The sequence below is a fragment of the Ixodes scapularis genome, unplaced genomic scaffold (genome assembly GCF_016920785.2).
Source record: "Ixodes scapularis isolate PalLabHiFi unplaced genomic scaffold, ASM1692078v2 PGA_scaffold9__187_contigs__length_104089568, whole genome shotgun sequence".
In the NCBI taxonomy this organism is placed as follows: Eukaryota; Metazoa; Arthropoda; class Arachnida; order Ixodida; family Ixodidae; genus Ixodes; species Ixodes scapularis.
The window spans coordinates 46,974,510-46,993,781 of record NW_024609884.1 but is presented as its reverse complement, the minus strand read 5'-3'; the positions used below and the strand labels follow the sequence as shown (position 1 = coordinate 46,993,781).

Genomic DNA, 19,272 nt, shown 5'->3' with positions numbered 1-19,272 from the left:
AGAGTTAACCCTGTAACCATTGAGCACATGCGCCGTCTTGGTTTAAAACGTGGCGTATCTCGTCCAGTCATCTTTCGTGTCGTGGATTTCAGAGAAAAACTTGAGATACTAAAAAAATTGCGAAGGGTTGAAGTGTAGTAATATTTCTGTGAGTGAAGATTTTTCAAAGAAAGTGCGAAATGTACGCGGAAAACTCTGGGCATGCTGTGCTGCTGAAAGAGGCCAAGGTGCCAAAGCGCGCCTAGTGTTCAACAAGCTATCACTTAATGGTGAGCTTTTTTCCTGGAACGACAGAACTAATACACGTCAATTAGTCAACCAAATGTCTGAGCGGAGTTCTCCTAACCAGCAAGAATGACCAGAGTCTGCCTGAAAACTTTATTTGGTTGAATGTGAATGCACGTAGCATTGTGAATAAAATAACCCGTTTTAAGTCTCTACTTTTAGAGCATGAGCCAAATGTTGTCATAACTGAGACATGGTTAACGGCTGAAATAGGAAATGCGGAGTTTATTCCACCAGGATATATAGAATTTCGGAAGGACCGAGAAGGAAGGGGTGGGGGAGTTGCCATTATTGTTAAGGATAAATATGCCTGTGTTCAATTGCCTGTGGTTCATGGCATAGAATGCGTAGCTGCTCAGCTGTTTATAAGCGAATGTCATATTAGTGTGGTTGATCTGTATAAACCTCCCGAGCCAAACCCTAAATATTTTCAGTATTAAATGATTACCTTTGTATGCACGCCAATAAAAAATGTAAGCTAATTTTTGCTGGCGACTTTAATTTACCCGATATCGATTGGAACAATTTACACGAAGGGGTAATGAAGGTGAGTGTTCTCGCTCGCTTTCAAATATGGCGTTTTCTTATGGCCTATCCCAAGTTGTCAAATCTAGCACGAGAACACGGGGAAATTGTGAATCATTACTCGACCTCATTTTTCTAAGTAGACCCCTTGCAGACGCGGAACACTCATGTCAGGTGGTAGATGGCATATCCGACCGTGACATATATCTTTTTCCGCGTGCCCTTTGCAAAAGAATAAACCTTCCTCTTGTGTCATTGAAAAGGTCTTTAATTTTGGAAAAGCGAACGATGTTGGGATTATAGATACCTAGATGAAAGTTTTGATGAATATAATGAATACTCTCTTTTGCCTACGTCGACTGTAGAATAGGTCTGGGGAAAGTTAAAAAGGATAATTAACAACGCTATTTCCACGCTTTGTTCCATTTCGCACTAAAAGGATTGCTAGAAAAAATCCGTGGATTACAAGGAACATCATTTGTCAAAAACGAAAGGTGAAAAGGCTACGAAAGGGATATAAAAGAGACCATCGCGCACCATTCAGAGGCTTTCAGATAGTGAACGCATCTCGTCGGCTTCGTCATGTTATCACCGAGTCTAAATATTCTTTTATGAGCACCACACTTCAGAATTTTATGACATCAGCACCACAGAAGTTCTGTCGGTATCTTTCACTAGCAAAATATAGTGTTACTACAATCACTGTTGATTCGCCAACGATTAACAAAAGGCTAGATATGGCAAAAAGCTTCAATAAATATTTACAGTCCGTTTTTTACATATCATGACGATGTTCTTCCCGCGCTCCCATCCTTTGGATCTGATTTTCCTGCTGTTCAGGATATTGAAATAAGTCAGCCCGGTGTTTTCGACTTGATACTGAATTTAAACACAAGATTCCGAATGAATATCTAAAAAATATATGCTTAATGGATATCCCACTACCTGACAATTCTATATAAAAAATCATTTGACTGCAGTCAGACCCCAGAGGATTGGAAGTGCGCCAAAATAATTCCTGTTCACAAGCAAGGTAGCAAATCCCTTGTAGGCAATTATAGGCCCATCTCACTGATTAGTACGTCGTGTAAGTTTCTCGAACATATAATAGCTTATCATTTAATGACTTTTTTTTTTAGAATAACGATATACTAGGTGACAACCAGCATGGTTTTCGACGAGTTCGCTCAACAGTTACGCAGCTTATTGAAGTCACTCACGAACTAAGCTATTGCATAGATAGGGGTGGTCAGACCGACGTAATATGTTTAGATTTTGCTAAAGCCTTCGGTAGAGTGTCGCACCCAAAACTGCTTTATACACTTTACATTATTCTTAAGAATAGAGCAATAATTAGATAGATGGAAGCCTTCTTGCACGAGAGAGAACAAAGGGTCTATATCAAGAATAAACAATCGCGACCTTGTAGGGTTGTATCTGGGGTACCACAGGGCTCTGTGCTCGGGCCTGTACTTTTTATTCTTTTTATCAGTGACGTGGGTAGGGAATTCGAAGAAACTGTACGTATTAAGCATTTCGCGGACGCTACAATAATATTTGGTGAAATTACAAATAGATCTGACTAGCTAAAATTAAATCTGCATTTGCAAAGAATTAAAAAAATGGTATGACGAATGGCAGATGTCCCTGAACATCAATAAAGCTGTTTTTATGACGCTGACTAAAAAGCTAACCCCTCTAGTTTTCGATTACCTTATTGGGGAGAAATCGCTCACAAAAATGACAGAGTATAATTATCTAGGCGTATTATTCTGTCCGAATCTCTCATTGAACCTTCATGTTGATCAAATATGCAAAAAGATCATTCAACGGCTCTGGACTTTACGAAGAACTTAAGGAGACGCTTCTCCCCAAATTAAAATAACTGCCTCCAGAAGCCTCGTCTTACCAGTCTTGGATTATGCCAGCCAAGCTTCGGAATCCTACGCGTGTCAAAATATAAACAAATTGCAAAGAGTACAAAACAAGGCGCTTCGCTTTATTTTTAATGATTACAAATCAATCACATCAGTCACAGAATTGCAAAATAGAGCTGGATTTCACACGATTGAAGCGCATATGAAAATAAATCGCCTTAAAACGTTCTTCTCAATTGTTACCGATTCCCAGAAGTTAGACAAACAAAAATATTTTCACCTTTTGACTCCGAGAATTGTTAGACATAAGCATAACAGGCATGTTAATCCCTATCCGTACTTTTCTCATGTATTTAAATTTTCGTTCTTTATGAGACCTATAGATGACTGGAATAGTTTGCCTGAAACCTTTATAAATAGTTCAAGCGCATCTGTGTTTGAAAGATGCATGGCCTCGTATTTTCTGATGTAATGTCGTATTGCGCATTCTGATTATGTGCTCTTTTCGACTATGGACCCACTCTTGCCTTGGCCAGTCAATGGCTGGCAGTAATAAATATATTTAAAAAAATAAACGATAAACGGTTTGGAGATTTGTGTTTGTCCCTTGCCTCCCTTGTTCCCCTTCTGCAGAGATCATTATCATTTAATCTTACTTAAACGCGTCTGCCCCAACGGGAAGCGAACATGCTACCGTCAACCACGAGCGAGTTCAATTCCCGCAGGCTACATAAGCCTAAAATCACAGGATCCTGCGAAAGTAGCACCATTGCCTTCCCTGTCCGCTAGCCAGACACAGACATATACTAACGTACATACGAACGAAACTCGCAATGTGATTGGCTATTGGTCTCAGTTGTCATGGCCCCCCAATCGCCATTGCCGTCAAATCAAATCTTCAAAGCTTCGAAAGGGTCGTTCTGAACCAGTCGCGCCAAGATCGCTCTGGGGCATCATTCTACAGAAAGCGCTTTTGTGCATTCGATTCACTTATCAACCATGATTCTCTCCACAGATCTCTTATAATGGTGGTGGTGTTCTTGCGTATTTAAAGGCAGGGAAATTAGTTTTTAATGCCGCCAAGCACCGACGCTGCATGTGGTGGCGATGCGAAGATGTGCGCTTGTTGCGCCGGTGTATGGATAACAAAATTTCGGTATTCAGAAAACATCTTTATAAAGCAAACTGTCACCGAGAATGGAGAGGTGAAGGAGAAACTACTTGTTACACGAACCAAAAATGCGATCCTGTATATGGCGAGCTTGGCGCTCCTTTTCCAGGATTTAGTGACTTTGCATAAACCAGTCCAAACAACGGCCCTAGAGCTCTCACCCGGGGAAGGCCTTGCTTCACGGAGAGCCCTATTCTTTTCGAGGTTCTTCCCATTTCCGTGAATGTGCCTATTGCGGCAGCGCAGAGTCCGACCGGGAACCTCAAGGCAGTCTTCGGACGCACCCGCCATAGCCGCAAATGCAGCGAGCTACGGAGTGGGTTTGACAAAACACAGTCTTTTTGCGTAACAAAGAAAGCCACAACACTCACCTCCCGGTGTTTCGCACGAGAGCCGGAGTTCGTCACCCTCGAAGTACGGCCCCACGGTGTCTTTTTTCGTGCGACCTCTTGCATCTCGAATGACGGGTGGTTTCAAGGGTCCTGCGTCAAAAAGAAGAAGAAAAAAAAAAAACGGCAAAAATATTGTTTAGAGTCAATTGTATGTTCACCACGCAAGCTGACTGAATCGTGAAGAATTCAGTGTGAAGTAGCACCGGAGCGATTTGGCGAGATCAAAGTTCGCTCTAAATTCATTGTCTCACAAGAGACATTTTCATTTATAACGACGGAAGGCATCAATGAGGCTGTAATCGAGTGACTGCAAGACAGCTCACAAAATAATTTAAAATCTTGACATTTTGTCACTATGGGTACTATTTATTTATCTAGTTAGTCAAAAATACCGCAGCCCTCTTTTAGGTTTCGGCATGCTATAGACAAGGAAAATGTGGTAATAAGAGACTGCGCGCGCAACGGAAACAAAGAATACACGACTGCGACTTATTAATAGAACCTACCATAACGAGGAACAACCACAATATATTTTTCTTTCTTTCAGTTTATATGCTGTCACACACGCAAAACCAGTCCATCATATGAAATGCACAGCGAGAGCGTACAGCCTTTTATATTTTGTTCCACAATAGCTTGTCAAACGACGAAAGCTATACTGTCTTGACGAGCCAATAAGAGAAATCGGAATAAGAGACATCCTCGGGCGCTTTTTGTCATGTGCTTGGCTTCGACGGTCTTATTGGCTCACCGGGATTGTGTCCTTCGTCTTTAGTCAAATAACGTTTGAACGAAGTATGTAGGCATTACACTAATACGGCATGCATGCCACAGAAAACGTTTCCGAAGCAATATTCTATAATACCACACAGTAATATAATTAGTGACAAGGATACAAGTGTGCGTTGTCACCAATACTTGATCGAACAGTCGCGGCTCATAAAGATGAAACGGTTGACCCTAACAAAGTGGAGGAGCCAAAATGAATGGCAGCACCCTATTGAAAATTCTCATTTGTATGAGAAATTTCTGTGTCCAATAAACACATATGAATCATACAAGATATATAAGAACATATAAGAACCATATAAGAACTATACGAGAACTATATCAGAACTATATAAGATATATAAGAACATCCAAGCGCCATATAAGAAACTTGTCAGAAGTTTCTTATACGTTTCCAATATGGTTCTTAGATATCTGATATAATTCTTATATACTTCTTATATAGTTCTTATATTGTTCTTATATGTTCTTATATATCTTGTATGATTCATATGTGTTTATTGGACAAGAGAAATTTCTCATAGAAATGATTTTTTTCACTAGGGCAGTGCGTCGTATAGTTGTACAGTTCAGGTCACTAACGCGTTCAGTCAGGCCATCTGAAAACGATAAAGCCTTTCTAAAACCCCATCGAGCAACACTGGCTGTGTGCTTGGATCCGGGTGCTCTCCGAACGATGTCCCAGACCTCGTGTCCAATACCAGCACAGAGTACGTGATTAAACTATGGCAAATGCGGATAATTAGCAAAGAACCGACTTGATGGCGCGTACTTTGGAAAAGGATATGTTGTGCCTCGGTAATTTGGATCACTTCTGGTGGTGGATTCCAGGCAGATATGGTCTCGGCGAAACGCGACTATTATCCTGTTTCAGTATTACTGCTATATGGCCTGATCATCTTAGTGTGGTTAGATGGACTCAAGTCCGAAGTGTAGGATGCGAATGTCGTCAGACCCATTCTTATATCTCAGTAGAACCAGTTTAGTTTTGGCTTCGCGTCCGGCGGCTGGCAACCAGTGTTTTTGCACCGGTACGACCAGAGAAAAATTAGCGACTCAATCGCCGGGGGGAGGAGAAGGAAATGTTTTCTTCTTTTTTGCTTGATCCTTTGATCCTTTGCTTAATCCTTGATCCTTTTTGCTTCGTCTGCCTGGCGGCCACCTTCATGACCTGGTGATAGTCACAGGAACGCGTTGGCTTGGAAAGGGAAATGGGGAAATCAGGCTTTAACGCGAAACGTTCACTGTCTAGTCAGGCGGGTGTTCAGATTTCGATGAAGCTCAAAAGTGAAGCGGAGATAAACGCGAAGCCGCGAAGCTCGATGCTAATGGACTACTTCCAAAACCGACGCGCCCCATCGCGGCGAAATACCACGCAATGCACTCTGGGAACTAGTTGGCCACTCAGTTTCGGTTTCGACTGAGCAGCTTCATCTCATGCTATCACGGCGCGACCGAACGCGCTGCTTGCGTTTTCGGTTATCTGACTTTTCACGAACGTACAATACACTTATTCTCGAGCGATACGAAGCGAAGACCGGGGCACTTTCCTTGGTTCCCGAAACACCGGATATTGTGCGTGCGTATGCGAACGTAGTAAGTCGTGGCTTAGTCACCTCACCCCTCGAGTGCATGTTTGAGCTCAATTTCAATAATCCCGTCTCGTACCAGTGAACTAGAACTGAAATTTGTTCATATGGAGCCTTACACGTATTTCGTTTGCCAAACGTCCGCTTCTTGTTACTTCATTGGGCGAAAAGCAAGCCGCATCCTCACAGGGTATCAAAGTTAAGCCCAGCGTTTACGCATGAACTTTTAGGGAAATGCAATAAATTAGACCTCAATACTGCACAAAAGTTACTATGATGTCTTCCTCCTGTCATCATATATCTCCCACTCGAATTTTATGCTGATAGAAGATTAACTTTTCGCAAACGCTGAGATCGGCTAGCTACGACGGAGGCCCTAAAAGCGTCCCCTACTCGTCGCTAAGCCTTTTTGCACGAGCTTTTACTGACGCCCAAGATCTGTGCCTGAACGGTGTGTCTGAAATTATCTCGGCATATTCAGGCAGGAAGAAAACAAACATATAACAAATATTATGGCCATTAGCAACCGTCAAATGCGCTTTGAATTCGTTCGAGCACTTGTGTGAAGAATGTCGCACCGTGCGCCGGACGGGCGTGAACCCCTATGCGGTGCGCATAGGGGTTCATGCCCGTCCGGCGCACTTCCGGCGAACGGTGCGACATTCTTCACACAAGTGCTCGACTTTAGCTTTCTTAAAACGGTCTGTATGTGCGAACGTGCCTATATGATTGCAGGATAACTCTGTGCGCATACGGGATGTTGAATATTAGTGGAAAGCAAGCGGGTGGGGAGTTCACTTCTTGCAGTGCTGCGGGTCAGTACAGATAAGAGATAAGAAGAGCTTTTCAATGGCGCCTCCGAGGTTTACCTCGCATACTCAGGCATATTAAGAAAAACAGTAATTGCAAAAGGTAATATTTCGTCTATGGACGCACAAAACAAACAAACTTCCTGATCAACAACACTAATGTAAAGGCGCGAGCTCGATGTATGCGTACTAATTGGTTGCTACAGCTTGTTGATTCGTACACAAGCAAGATCCCCGAGCTTCGCAGCGTCGAGATTCCCAGCCTTGGCTCGTCCACATACCTTGATTGAAACGCTAACAGGAAGGCTCAAGTACAAAAATACAACAAGCATATGTTAAGACGAGCTATACGTCTCAGGCTTGTACTAAAGCTTCGAGGTCTGGCAATTTAGGTTAGTTTAGAGACCTCAAATGACGCTCTCGGGACCAGAAAACGATCTCTTGTCGACGTGTCGATCGAAACCGAAACCATGCCACCCTCCTCCCTGGCCAACTAGTTCCCAGAGTGCAACGCGCGCCGTGTTGCATGCAGGGCTTTATGGAAGTAGTCTATTCGCGGATGGGGGAGGTCACGTGACCAAAAAAATACCAAGAAGAAGCGAAAAAAAAAAAAACGCCCAGGAATTACTTTTAAGTTTCTATGCAACGTGTTAAGTTATCTGATGAAGAGGGCCGTTAGCATATAGGCGCCGGGCTCGGTAACGTTCCGGAGCAATACCAGAACTTTTCGCGTATAACGCAATTTCCCAAAAGTTTCCTACAAATGTTTGCTGTTATTGCTTCTAGGCTAGGTGGCGCAAGTTATAAAGTTATAAAGGATGCAGCCGTTTTTATCTCCTCCATCCATCCATCCATTCAGCCGTCGGAGGGCGCGAGTTTCTGTGTAAACAGAAGTATCAGATTCGTTTCCGCAGCAGAGGACCGCAGCGCCCGCACCGAGGCCGCTCGTTCAAGTTCTACTTTCTCTTATCCGTATCAAATAAATTGCTTTGATGTATAGGACATTTCCCACTACAAACGTTTTGAAATAATGATTTGTGTTGAGTTTAAGGTTCCCATTCTAAAGTTCGTGCATCCATTTTAAGCGTACTATTATCCGCAAGCTTCACAATTTCTGCCGTCCGTATGTATATTTCATGTACCGCGGTCATACTCTTCCTGTGTATCGATCTTGAGAACAAATACAAATTCCTAAACCCCAATTTTGAAAATCTTTGATGGCTTTCAATAAGTAAATTTGGTGAAGCACTTAGACGAGGCTTACATATTGTAATGCAAGTAAAATTAATTACGTATAAGTGGCTAATTTAGATTCTAGTGGAATGCCCTCTTTTTACAGCGCCAGATGTTTGTGGTAACCTCCCTGGAAAATTCCATGGGCAACCTTCGCGATCGCTCCTAGCCGCCGCCGCTGAGTTTATAAGAAAACAAAAAATTCCATCCGTCGAGCCGGGTTTGAAGCAGCTATAGTCGATGACAGGTTACCAGTTCAGGGGAAGCTCCTCTCACCCCTTTCCACTTTAGCAGGGAGAAGGTTGGAGACGGAGGTCGCCTCCTCTCCAGCGTTCGCTCTGCTAAAGTAGAAAGACGCGGGAGGAGCTTCTCCTAAACTCGTTACACGTCACTGACTATACCCTTGAATTACCGCAATATTTTCTTCTACAGTCAGCGGTCCTACCAATAGAAGACAACGTTCTTAAACATGCGAGTTGGTTAACGTGTTACACATGATTCTAAGCCGAGGACGAGCGGACGACAAGGGGACAAATGCGCACCACCTAGGCTATCGAAGGGTTAAGGTTTAGCAAATTAAATTAATGCGCCGAGAAAGTGAGGGAGAGGAGGGGACGAGAGGGATGTCGGAACGGCGAGCTCTGGTTGGAACGATTAGTGGGCAGGCCTAAAGCTAGGTGCCTCTGTCTCCACCAAGCGTTCCAAGCAGAGCTCGGCTATCTGACGTTCGTCTTGTCTCCTCCTCTCCCTCACTTTCTCAGCGCATACCACCTGGACGACCAGCTAGCGTGTGTGCCATTCCAAACGTCGCCATTTGTGGATGTACGCAGCGCCGCCTAGACTGCGTCGGAACCGCCGCCGCTCCGGCGGCGATTCCGACGCTGTCTAGGCGGCGCTGCGTCTCGCAACGAGCGCGACGCTAGTAGGGGGGGCGACGCCAAGACTGCCGCTACTCTCGTGGAGCTTCGGCTTGCCTCGGGGTGGGGATCCAAGAACGATGACGTAATGCGCAGGTCGTCTAGAAGGACGACTTTTCGACGTCTTGTGAGCCTCGAGCGTGCACGTGACGCCAGAGTACGGCAAAAAGGCAACGAGCGCTCTCTGGAGTCGTTCGGAAAAAGGGCGGTTCATAGATTGGACCCGAGTATTGCCTGGGCACTTGATTTGGGCTCGTAATAATTACTAGCGCGAGAAGCATTCGGGTAGCGGCCCGTGTCCAATCGCTGCAGCGACGACAGTGAGCCGAGCCATAACAATGTCTGGAACTCAGCGCGTGTCCTGTGCTTTGCCACCCTCAGCGCGTGGCTATGATCAACATTGGCGACATATAATCGGCTCCAGATCACGTGGCCGCTTGTTCTGGCTGCGAGTTGAGGGGGTAAACGCTGCTCGTTTTTCTTTAATTTTTTTATGACTTCTATTGCGTTGGGTGAAAAACGAACACGTGTTTCATAGGTCATTAACGTCAGGGATCCGTTTTAAACGGTATTTGCGCCAAGTACAAAAATTGTTGCATCGCCCCTTTCAAGCCTGGTTCAGACAGTTGCGTTTGACTGCGTTTGACTGCGTTGCGGCAGCGAGAAACCAGGACATCCCTGCTGCTTATAACGTGTGCCAAAATGATTTCTGGAATTGGAGTCCACGCTTCCTACGAAGCACAGATGTGTCGGTGACTCACCTTCGGTTCTCGACGCAACGCAGTCAAACGCACTCAAATGCAAGTGTCTGAACCGGCCTTAAGGCTCATTCACACTGCCTTATTTTCTTACGTTAAGTTACGTTACGAAATGTTACGTTGAAGTCACCGGGACCTCTGTGCTTCATATTAAGCGAGGTTACCAGTTCAAGGAGAAAGCACGACACGCGACATTCGACACTCGAATGTTTCGGTTACTTATACGTAGCGTAACTTAACATGCGAAAATAGGCAGTGCGAATAAGCCTTTACCGTTTTCTTAAGTGACAGACACCGAAACATTCGGGTCTCGAACGTCGCGTGCCAGGCTATCTCCTTGAGTAGCCACGCTTAATATGAAGCGCACGTGTCCCGGTGACTCTGGACGTAAGCCCGACGCAAGCTTTCGTAACGTAACGTGAGAAAACTGTGCTGTGTGAACCACCTACCTTGCGTCAGCAATGTCGATAGCGCGTTTGCCGCTTGGAGCGGGTCGGGCATCCACTAAAAATGGCGTCATGAGCCCCTGTTGTGTTCTATAATGCTATGCGGAACGCACGTCGTGTGCTTCTTGTGCAGGAGTTGTGGTGACGTCAGAACAACGCCGAGTTCTGATTGGCTTTGATTGGAAGGATGGTGGGTATAGACCTCAATGCTAGATGCCTCGAGGTCTATCCACTATTCCTTTTTTTTTTTTCTTCTTTTCAATCAGCCAATAAGAAGTTGGCGTTCTGACATCATCGCAACCCTTCTGCAAGAAGCAGACGAACTTGCGCTCCGCTCTGGCCGGACACCCACGTTGTGCCGGCTCATGCGCACGACCACCCGAGCAGACGAATTTGTACGCAAACTTGTGCTCGTTACTTGAACAATGTAATGGATTCCAATTACAAATTACCGAGCCGCCAATGTAATGAAGTAGCGTTACAAATTACTTTCGCTAAAAAGTAACTGATTACTTTACTCGTTATATTACAATAACTTTCACGTTACTTTCTCCGTACACTTATCCAGAAAAGAATAGAAACAATTTCGATATTTTTTAAAAATGTTCGGCAACACTACTTTTCATTTCTCATATGACAGTATTATGGTATTCCTCGTAAAAATGAAATATTGTATTTAAGAGAAAGAGTTGTAGGTGCACTACATTCACCTGTAAGCTGACAAGGCACCGAAAGCTGCAACCCCACTCGCCATCCCGCTAGCTTACCGCCTCCGGAAATGATCCCTGGAATTGTGCACACAAAGCTAGCGGTGCGCGTGCTCAGTAGCACCGTCTACCTCCGCTACGAATTCGGAGCTAAAGAAGCGATCTACGAAAGCTCCCTTTTGAATCGGGTGTTTCGCCTGCTATTCACAGGAAAAACAAAACAAAAAAAACTTGGTTCTATCGTTGCAATGCAGCCAACGCAGAATGCAGGTGACCCAGCTTACCTTGATGTGTTTCCGTAGACTAGAGTTTGTACTTCTTGCTGATGACAATCTGTTTATTGGCAAGCAAACTATGCACTGAAAGGTTAGGTTTCCGTTCTCCTTAATGTCCTGAATTTTGAACATATCGTTAAGACATGGCCATGGAGACGACGGGCACTCCATGACCGAAAACTCGACCAGTCTGAGAAAAAGTGGCGGTTACGGGTTATCGATCGTTCATCGGTTCTCACTTTTACACCAATATTCGTAGAGGCCCGGGGAGGGAAGGGAATAGAGAGGGAGAAAAAGCGGTGGCCATCGGTTTCACAAAACAATAGAGCAGTGGTTCTCAACCACCGATGTTTCGCGGACCCCTTGTGGATCGACGGAGATGATGGGGGACCCCATACGTGGTGGGGGAAGGGAAAGGTGTAGGTTAATTTTGATCATTATTAAATAAATTCATATGAGTAAGGGTTATTGTGAAGTAGACTACTCTCAATGACATACACACAAGAAAACTCACTCGAAAATTGGAATGGTTCTTTTAAATTTGAAAAGAATATGACTTTTATTGCCGAGCTTGACTGATGAGGCAGTGCTTCGCGGACCCCTAGAATGCCTTCGCGGACCCCCATTTGAGAACCACTGCAATAGAGGATCACACCACCTTTACGCGTTCTCTTTCTCTCTCTGTCGGCACTCCTTAGATGGCCTAACCTCTCTCCCCCCCCCCCCCCCCCCCACCTCCCCAACCTCTTTATGTTGACAGTTGACTGTAAAGTGAGGAGTGGACTTGACCACCATTCCCAGACAAGTTAACCAAAAGAAGTATCGTCAGTACCCTCGAAGACAATGGTCTTAGCCTCGGGCCGGGCGCTTTTCAGCCGTGCCTCAAAAGCATGCTAGAATACAGTAGCGCACATCAAAGACAAAGAGAATTCGACCCCCTCGCGCGAGGCTACGTCGTCTGTTACGCGAGTTGTGAACCCGCGAATCGAGGGGGATACGGATCCGCGTTTGATGTCTGTGCAGGTAGCGGGAGACGTCGAAGAAGTTGGAAAGGGTGAAACGGTGCAAAAGACAAAAACAAACACGAAGAGCTTTCTCCTGCCCGGGAGAAGAAAAATACGATGGAAGTCGTCGGAGGGCCTACTCGGCGTTGCCTTACTTGATCCTTGTCTTTCGTATATTTGTACATGCCTTGCCCGTTTTTCTAGTGGTTGTAGTGCCCGGTCATACAAAAAAAATCGCCTTTTTTTCGGGTATTCCCTTCCTCCTGTTGTTTTCTATTTTGTTGAACTTGCTCTCTTTATGCTGCTGAATGTTCTGCTCGTATTGCTCCAGTTACTGTATTATTCTCATATTTTTTAAAACGTAACGAGTAATTAAAGTAATCTGTTGCCAATAATTTGTAATCAAATTACATTAAAATTACTTGCGAAAAGAAGTAACGTGGCAATTACAAAATTACCTAAAAAAGTAACGGATTACAAGTAATCCGTTACTTGTAATGAATTAGTTCCCAAGTCTGCTTGTACGACGTGTGGCCAGACCTCGGAAAGTTCGTAGCGCGTGTCCGAATAACGACTACTTCAGTTAATTCACGCTGAGGAGGCTCGTCGTAGACGAGGTGCCGATGAGGCAGGGGAGCGAAATCGAGAGGGCAAGTGAAAAGGGCATGAAAATCCTCAGAATCGTGCCCAGGCAGAATCTTGCCACAATTATAACGAATTACCCGAGCGCCTACGTGCTGTCGCTGTGACACACGTTACAAGGTAGCATAAATGCACCTGATATTTTTTTTTTAAGATTGGAATGCGTCGGCCGAGGCGAATATTTAAAAATCAGATTAGTCGATAGATTTACACTTTTGACCCTACGTCTGTTGTGGTGCATATAGCGTTATTCCGAAGAAATCCTTTCGCTCTTTCACGTTTCCTTTGTTCTTCAATGACTGACAACGAAGTAATCTAAGTCATCGGTGAAACAGTCTGCATAATTATTATACGTATTCCACACGTAAAATTAAAACTACGTCTTCTTTATACGTTATCGTTATAAACACACTTTTCTCAGTTTTCATTTCCCACTCAGGGTACCAGTTTAATACCCGTGCCACACGGGCAACTCGAATGCCATTTACAACGAATGACATTTGTGTGATCGGCGAATCAGCTCGCAATCTGTCGCGCGTGGAATGCGCTACGCCCGGAGTGTCGCGCGCTGATTGGCCGTCCGCTCAAATGTCATTCGGTGTAAATGGAATTTGAGTTGCCCGTGTGGCACGGGTATAACACAGTTTGAAAGACACTATACTGTATATTACATTTTATTTATACTGGCTCTCTAAATATATTTCGAAATACTTTTTTAATACAGTTTCAAACAAATATAAAACTGAATTAAACACTCTAAAATACGAAGCGCAAGAAACAAACGAGGTCTTGCGCTTTATATATGTTTATTAGGTTTAACGCTCTTGAACTCATCTTAGTGTATAAAAGAGTCACTCTCCGAAGTGCTAATTATATTAGAGAGCATTTAAAAGATGTGATACTCATCGCTCGTGATTGAAAATGAGGTCTTCTTTTATTAATTAGGGTAGCATATTCTCGTCTCTCCTACAAAAAGTAAAAAAAAAAAAATACATGTACAATTACAGTCTGTCTACTGCACTTCATGCAACTTTGCTTCTAGACTGCGCAGTATAAATGTAAATCTTATCAAAGTTTACGCAAGTCGTCGCTTCGCATAAATGTAAAAGAACACACATGCAGACATGCACGCAGAGTACGGGGTTCAATTATCTCCATACCAAATCTATCAAATTTCGCTATGAACATCACCAATTGCCCGGTCAAGGAAGTGCACGCTAATTCGGCGGTTACGCCACAGAATCTACTCAATAGTTGTTTGCATGAAAGGCTCTTCGCCGAGTCCATCTAGAGAAGAAGCCATTTTCAGACGGTTTGCTGATCAGATTAAAAATACTTTAATTTTTAAAAATTTTCGTAAAAAATGTACAAAAAGCTTCCTTTTTGTGGCAGGTCTTAATTTAACACACACAAAAAAAAATAAAGAACTTAAACCCTGAAACGAACGCCTCATGGTACGCTGCTAAAAGCTTGAGGGTGAAAAGTAATTTTAAAAAGTTTCCCCTCAAAAGTCCTCTCACGTCTCAATAAATAATTAAGTATACTTAGACTCCAGAGGCCAACCAAGATTAAAGACGTAACGTGGTTACAAAACAAAATGCAGCACAAAGTCATGAACGCAGCCGGGTACAAAATGGCAGTAAGCCCGACAGACTCTCGAATACAGCCAACAGAAAAGATGGCGCTCTTGAAAGAAATTTGCTAGTTGTGTTTGCACCTCTGCCGCGTCTGCACCCTTAATTTGTCCGTCGTCTCGGGGTTATCGTTTTTACAGTCTCGCACACTTGCGGGTTACTCGCAAATATCTCCGAATATGCTCAGTCAAACCGGTCACGTACGATGTGTGTCTGGAGGTTTGTAAATTTGACGGGGATGCAAAATGCTAGAGGTGCATATTAAAAAAAAAAAAAAAAAGAACAGCGCGAGGGACGATGGTTTATGCAGATGAAGAAAGACAAAGACAACGCGCCGAAACAAAACGCGCAGCGCTGTGTCTGTCTTTCTTCATCTGTTCCCTCGTCCTCTGCGTTGTTTTAATTCTCAAATATTTCGTACAAACTACCACAAGCTTCAATTTTAGCTACAGATGCAAAACGCTGCAGTTTTTTTTTTTTTTTTTTTAGAAAGTGATTGTTTGATGATTTGACGGCAAGGTCATGGCATCAAACAATAATTCTGTTCGATGTCATCCATGGCCAAGAAAGACAAGATTGCGCAGCTTGATGAATTTCGTCGAGCTGTGGAATCTTGTCTTCTTGTCCCAGGGCCAAACTCTGATGTTAATCCTGTTGTCTACTGTGGCTCGACTGTTCCCATGTGAACGCTGTTGGAACAATTAGCTGCGTCGGTATGCATGCCGGAGGGAGCGAATGCTTCGAGAGTGTTCGTTGGCGTTTTAAGTGCTGGGATGGATATAAGGACAGGGGGGTGGGGGGTGCACAGACCGCCCCCCCTTTCTCCCCTCCTTTAAGCCCCCAAGAACAACTTTTTTTAATCGGAGAAATATGTTTGGTTTTGGGTTAAAGGGAATAGATCTGGGCAACTCCTCGACCTTGACGTCACACCCGCCCCTGACGTCGAATCTCTCGATAGATCCCTCAATCCCCTTACTGAATGCACCCCAGCCTGACATATAAATCCGCCCCTGGCTAAGTGGGGCCTATGGAGCGGTACATCAGGAACAGTAACTGCGGGAGACGTGCAGGAGCGGCGCATGGCGCAAGGAGAGCGTGTCTTCGATTTCGGAACCGTGGCGATGGTGTCACCCGGATCCTGACCTGCCGGCCAAGGGCAAGCAGCCAAAACGGAGTATGGTAGAACAATTTGCGTTCTTGTTCGCGCGCGCGCGGCTACAGCGTAATTCGGCATTTGCTTTCCCGAATTGTTCTTGAGTTGCGTGAGCATACGCGACCTCTCCCATCTCGCACGACTGAGCCGCGATTGGAAAGGTAGTGTGATGATCGCCGGTATTGCCATGAAGAAGAAGAAGCGCGCTCTGGGAGCGCGTGCGAGTGAAACGCTGATAAAAAAAAAAGGGTAGCCTAAGACGGAACGTGGTCGCTTTTTGGCCATCACGTTACAATAGTTTTAATTGAGAAGATTAGTAAAGAAGCGAAATGCAACCACCAAAGCACAGCGTGACCCGATGTGAACACAGTGATCCTCGTGGGTTCATAGAATACATACACGGGTGCAAAAATGCCGTAATGGGTTAAAAAACAAATAAAGCACCGAGTCACGGCTTTTACGCGCCAGAAGGGCACACCACCTCCCATGTGGGTTACCCACTATGCAATTTGCGCTCCATGTGACGGGCCTTCTTTTTCCCGTTTCGGAGTGACCCTTTAGGACTCTTTTGCAGATTTGCCGCCCAACGTTATCGGCGCGCCTTGTTGTATCCGACCTGACGAGGGTTGTTCCGCGAAAGAAGCGGACCACGAGTTTCAGCTTAAAGCAGGGGGAAATAGAGAGGCACATTAGGAAGCCATTTTAAACGAGACATCCCGGCATTCGTCAAGGAGGATTTCAAAGCGAAGCCGGGATCTAAGGAGCCGGGATCAATGAGGCCCGGACTGGGGGATTTGATCTCACAAGCTCCCGGTAAAGAGGCAATCCCGCTACCCGCTACGCCACTTTGTCTAGTTTGATGGCATCTGTCACTTTATACTTTACATAAAAGACGGCAATCCACATTGTATAGCGGTTGAGCCTCGCGCCGGCAGTGAAAAAACGAGAGCTCTAAGGAGGCCATCCTTGCTTAAACATATTTACGTTTATTCTTTAGCTTCGTGGAATGTCGTCCACGGTCATTCGCGTCGACTAAAGAAATTCGGCAGTCGGCGGACGGCCTTGTCGCCACGCAGTTTTTTTGTTTGTTTTTTGCAGCCGAGTTTGCAGTTTTATTTGCATCGTTAAATCCGCACTCCTCACATGAGGTGATATGAAATTAGTACATGGATCCATTTGTACTCATGTGATGCTTCAGTTGTCGCCATAAATTAAGAAATGAATAACATTCAAAACACCCTACTCCGTCGTGTGCTACGCACAGTGATGTGAACAATAGAAACTTCATTATATACTACTTGCAGAGGAAAGACAGTGCAGCCAATAGGTTTCAAGCAGGAGCTTATATCTTTGCAATAAACGTCTGCCGCTAGAGTGTTTGTACATTTAAGATGCAAAAAAAAAACGAGCTTGTTTTGTTTAGCTTATGGTTTACACTGTTTGTCTACAGCTCAACCATAATCCTCAATTGATCCTTAAACAGACAATGAAACAAGTTTCCAACTTTCACTAAATACTGCTCAGACCTAATTCTTGGAGCTCATCAAAAACAAGCAGTGCGTTGACTTTTATCTCAAGACTTGTTACGTCACATTTAGAAAAAGCTGTCGGCAGTTTGTGCCGCCAATGCTTATCACAGCTACGTTTATGAGTTGGGGATGCTCTGAGCATGTTCTGTGCTACGAAAATATCTAGAGTTTGTCAATTTTGCTCACACTGATTTGTCGACCGACGACGCCGTGATTCGTGGCACTGATCACGGTGCCTCGGGTGATATAACGCGAACCGTAATATTAGCCAAATGACCATGTCCGAGCACTAGCCGAGTGATCAAGCATTGCTCATCGAAGGCTGCTCAGCGCGAATACTTAAACGGGCCCTGCAATCCTATTTAAGCTTCTACTTTATTTGCGGTTTCCACGTCTCTTGGGGTTCGGGCAAACCAGCGGGCACCGAGAAAGTAACTAAATATCAGTACGTCACATTTTTACCGGACGACGCGGAAACCTCCTCCACGACGGCGACCCGCGTTGCCGAAAGCGCGCGAAATGTGACGTCTTTGGTCCTGGGCTTACTACTGGTCAAAGCCGCTAAAAGCTTTTTTTTTTTAGTCGAGATACAAAATATAAGTGGCGCGAACCGTTTGAATAATGTATGAAAGTAGTTTTTGATCAGTATTTTAGATCAAAAATAAACAAATGCAGTGTATAAAGTACGGAAGCAAGAAATGATCCGTCGACATACCCGCCACCGAGCGGCGGAAAAAACGGCGCATACTATAAAGGGCTATACTTCGTTTCAGCTTCCGTCCGAGCGCAGCCAAAGCTACGTGTGGCCGGAGCCAATTCAGACGCCGGCAATAGGTCACACGATCTCGCATGCACTTTTGTATCACTCCGCTGCGCTGCTGGCCGTCCGCGCCGCCCGCGCTCGCCGAGTACGGGTGTATCAACGGTATCGTCTGCTACAGGCATAAAAAGTGCCCCTTCACGTTCTCAAATTTAGTCACAGGGGATGTCAGCACGTAGGCTGGCCGCTGGTGTCGGTGTCCGAGCTTTCCACCTGTTCGGCATCTCGGCATAGTTTCGAGATGTAAGTACACATTGCAAGGTGCCCGATGACCAGGCCGTTGATGTTTCCTTGTATTGTATGGATATACAAGTCGTTTCCACCATCTTCTCGGCGTTCAACGTGATCAGCAGGTAAACGGGTGCCCTCATTGCGCCGCGTATCAGTGAATTGTAGTGGCCCGGACGCTTTTCTTGTTTACAACGCATTCGTGGTACGACGCGATCGGAGTCTCCTGTTGAATTTGAAAGTAGACATTTATCACGACCTCTTGTGCCTGGCGCCCAAACCTGCCTTCGCGAAAGGACGTTTTGAAGCGACTCGGTGAGGAAAGCAGCGAAGCACATGATTCGTCCATTACGAGAACGAAATCACACAGAAAAACCGAGTGCTGCAGCCGTGTTGCCAGCGGATGTACGCGTTTTCACCAAACCACATTCATTTACATATATTAATAAAAGCACAAGCATCAGATATTTAATTCCTTTAGTTGCAAAT

General features: G+C 44.8%; 1 protein-coding gene across 1 annotated transcript in view; it reads right to left on the bottom strand.

Moving 5' to 3' along the window:
* Positions 1-19,272, bottom strand: part of LOC8053396 (hemicentin-2) — a 300,603-nt gene that overhangs the window by 157,850 nt on the left and 123,481 nt on the right. Inside the window, exon 3 of the mRNA XM_040504191.2 lies at positions 4,230-4,340. Within this exon, the coding sequence (XP_040360125.1) occupies positions 4,230-4,340 (111 nt within the window). The remainder of the gene's footprint in view (positions 1-4,229; positions 4,341-19,272) is intronic.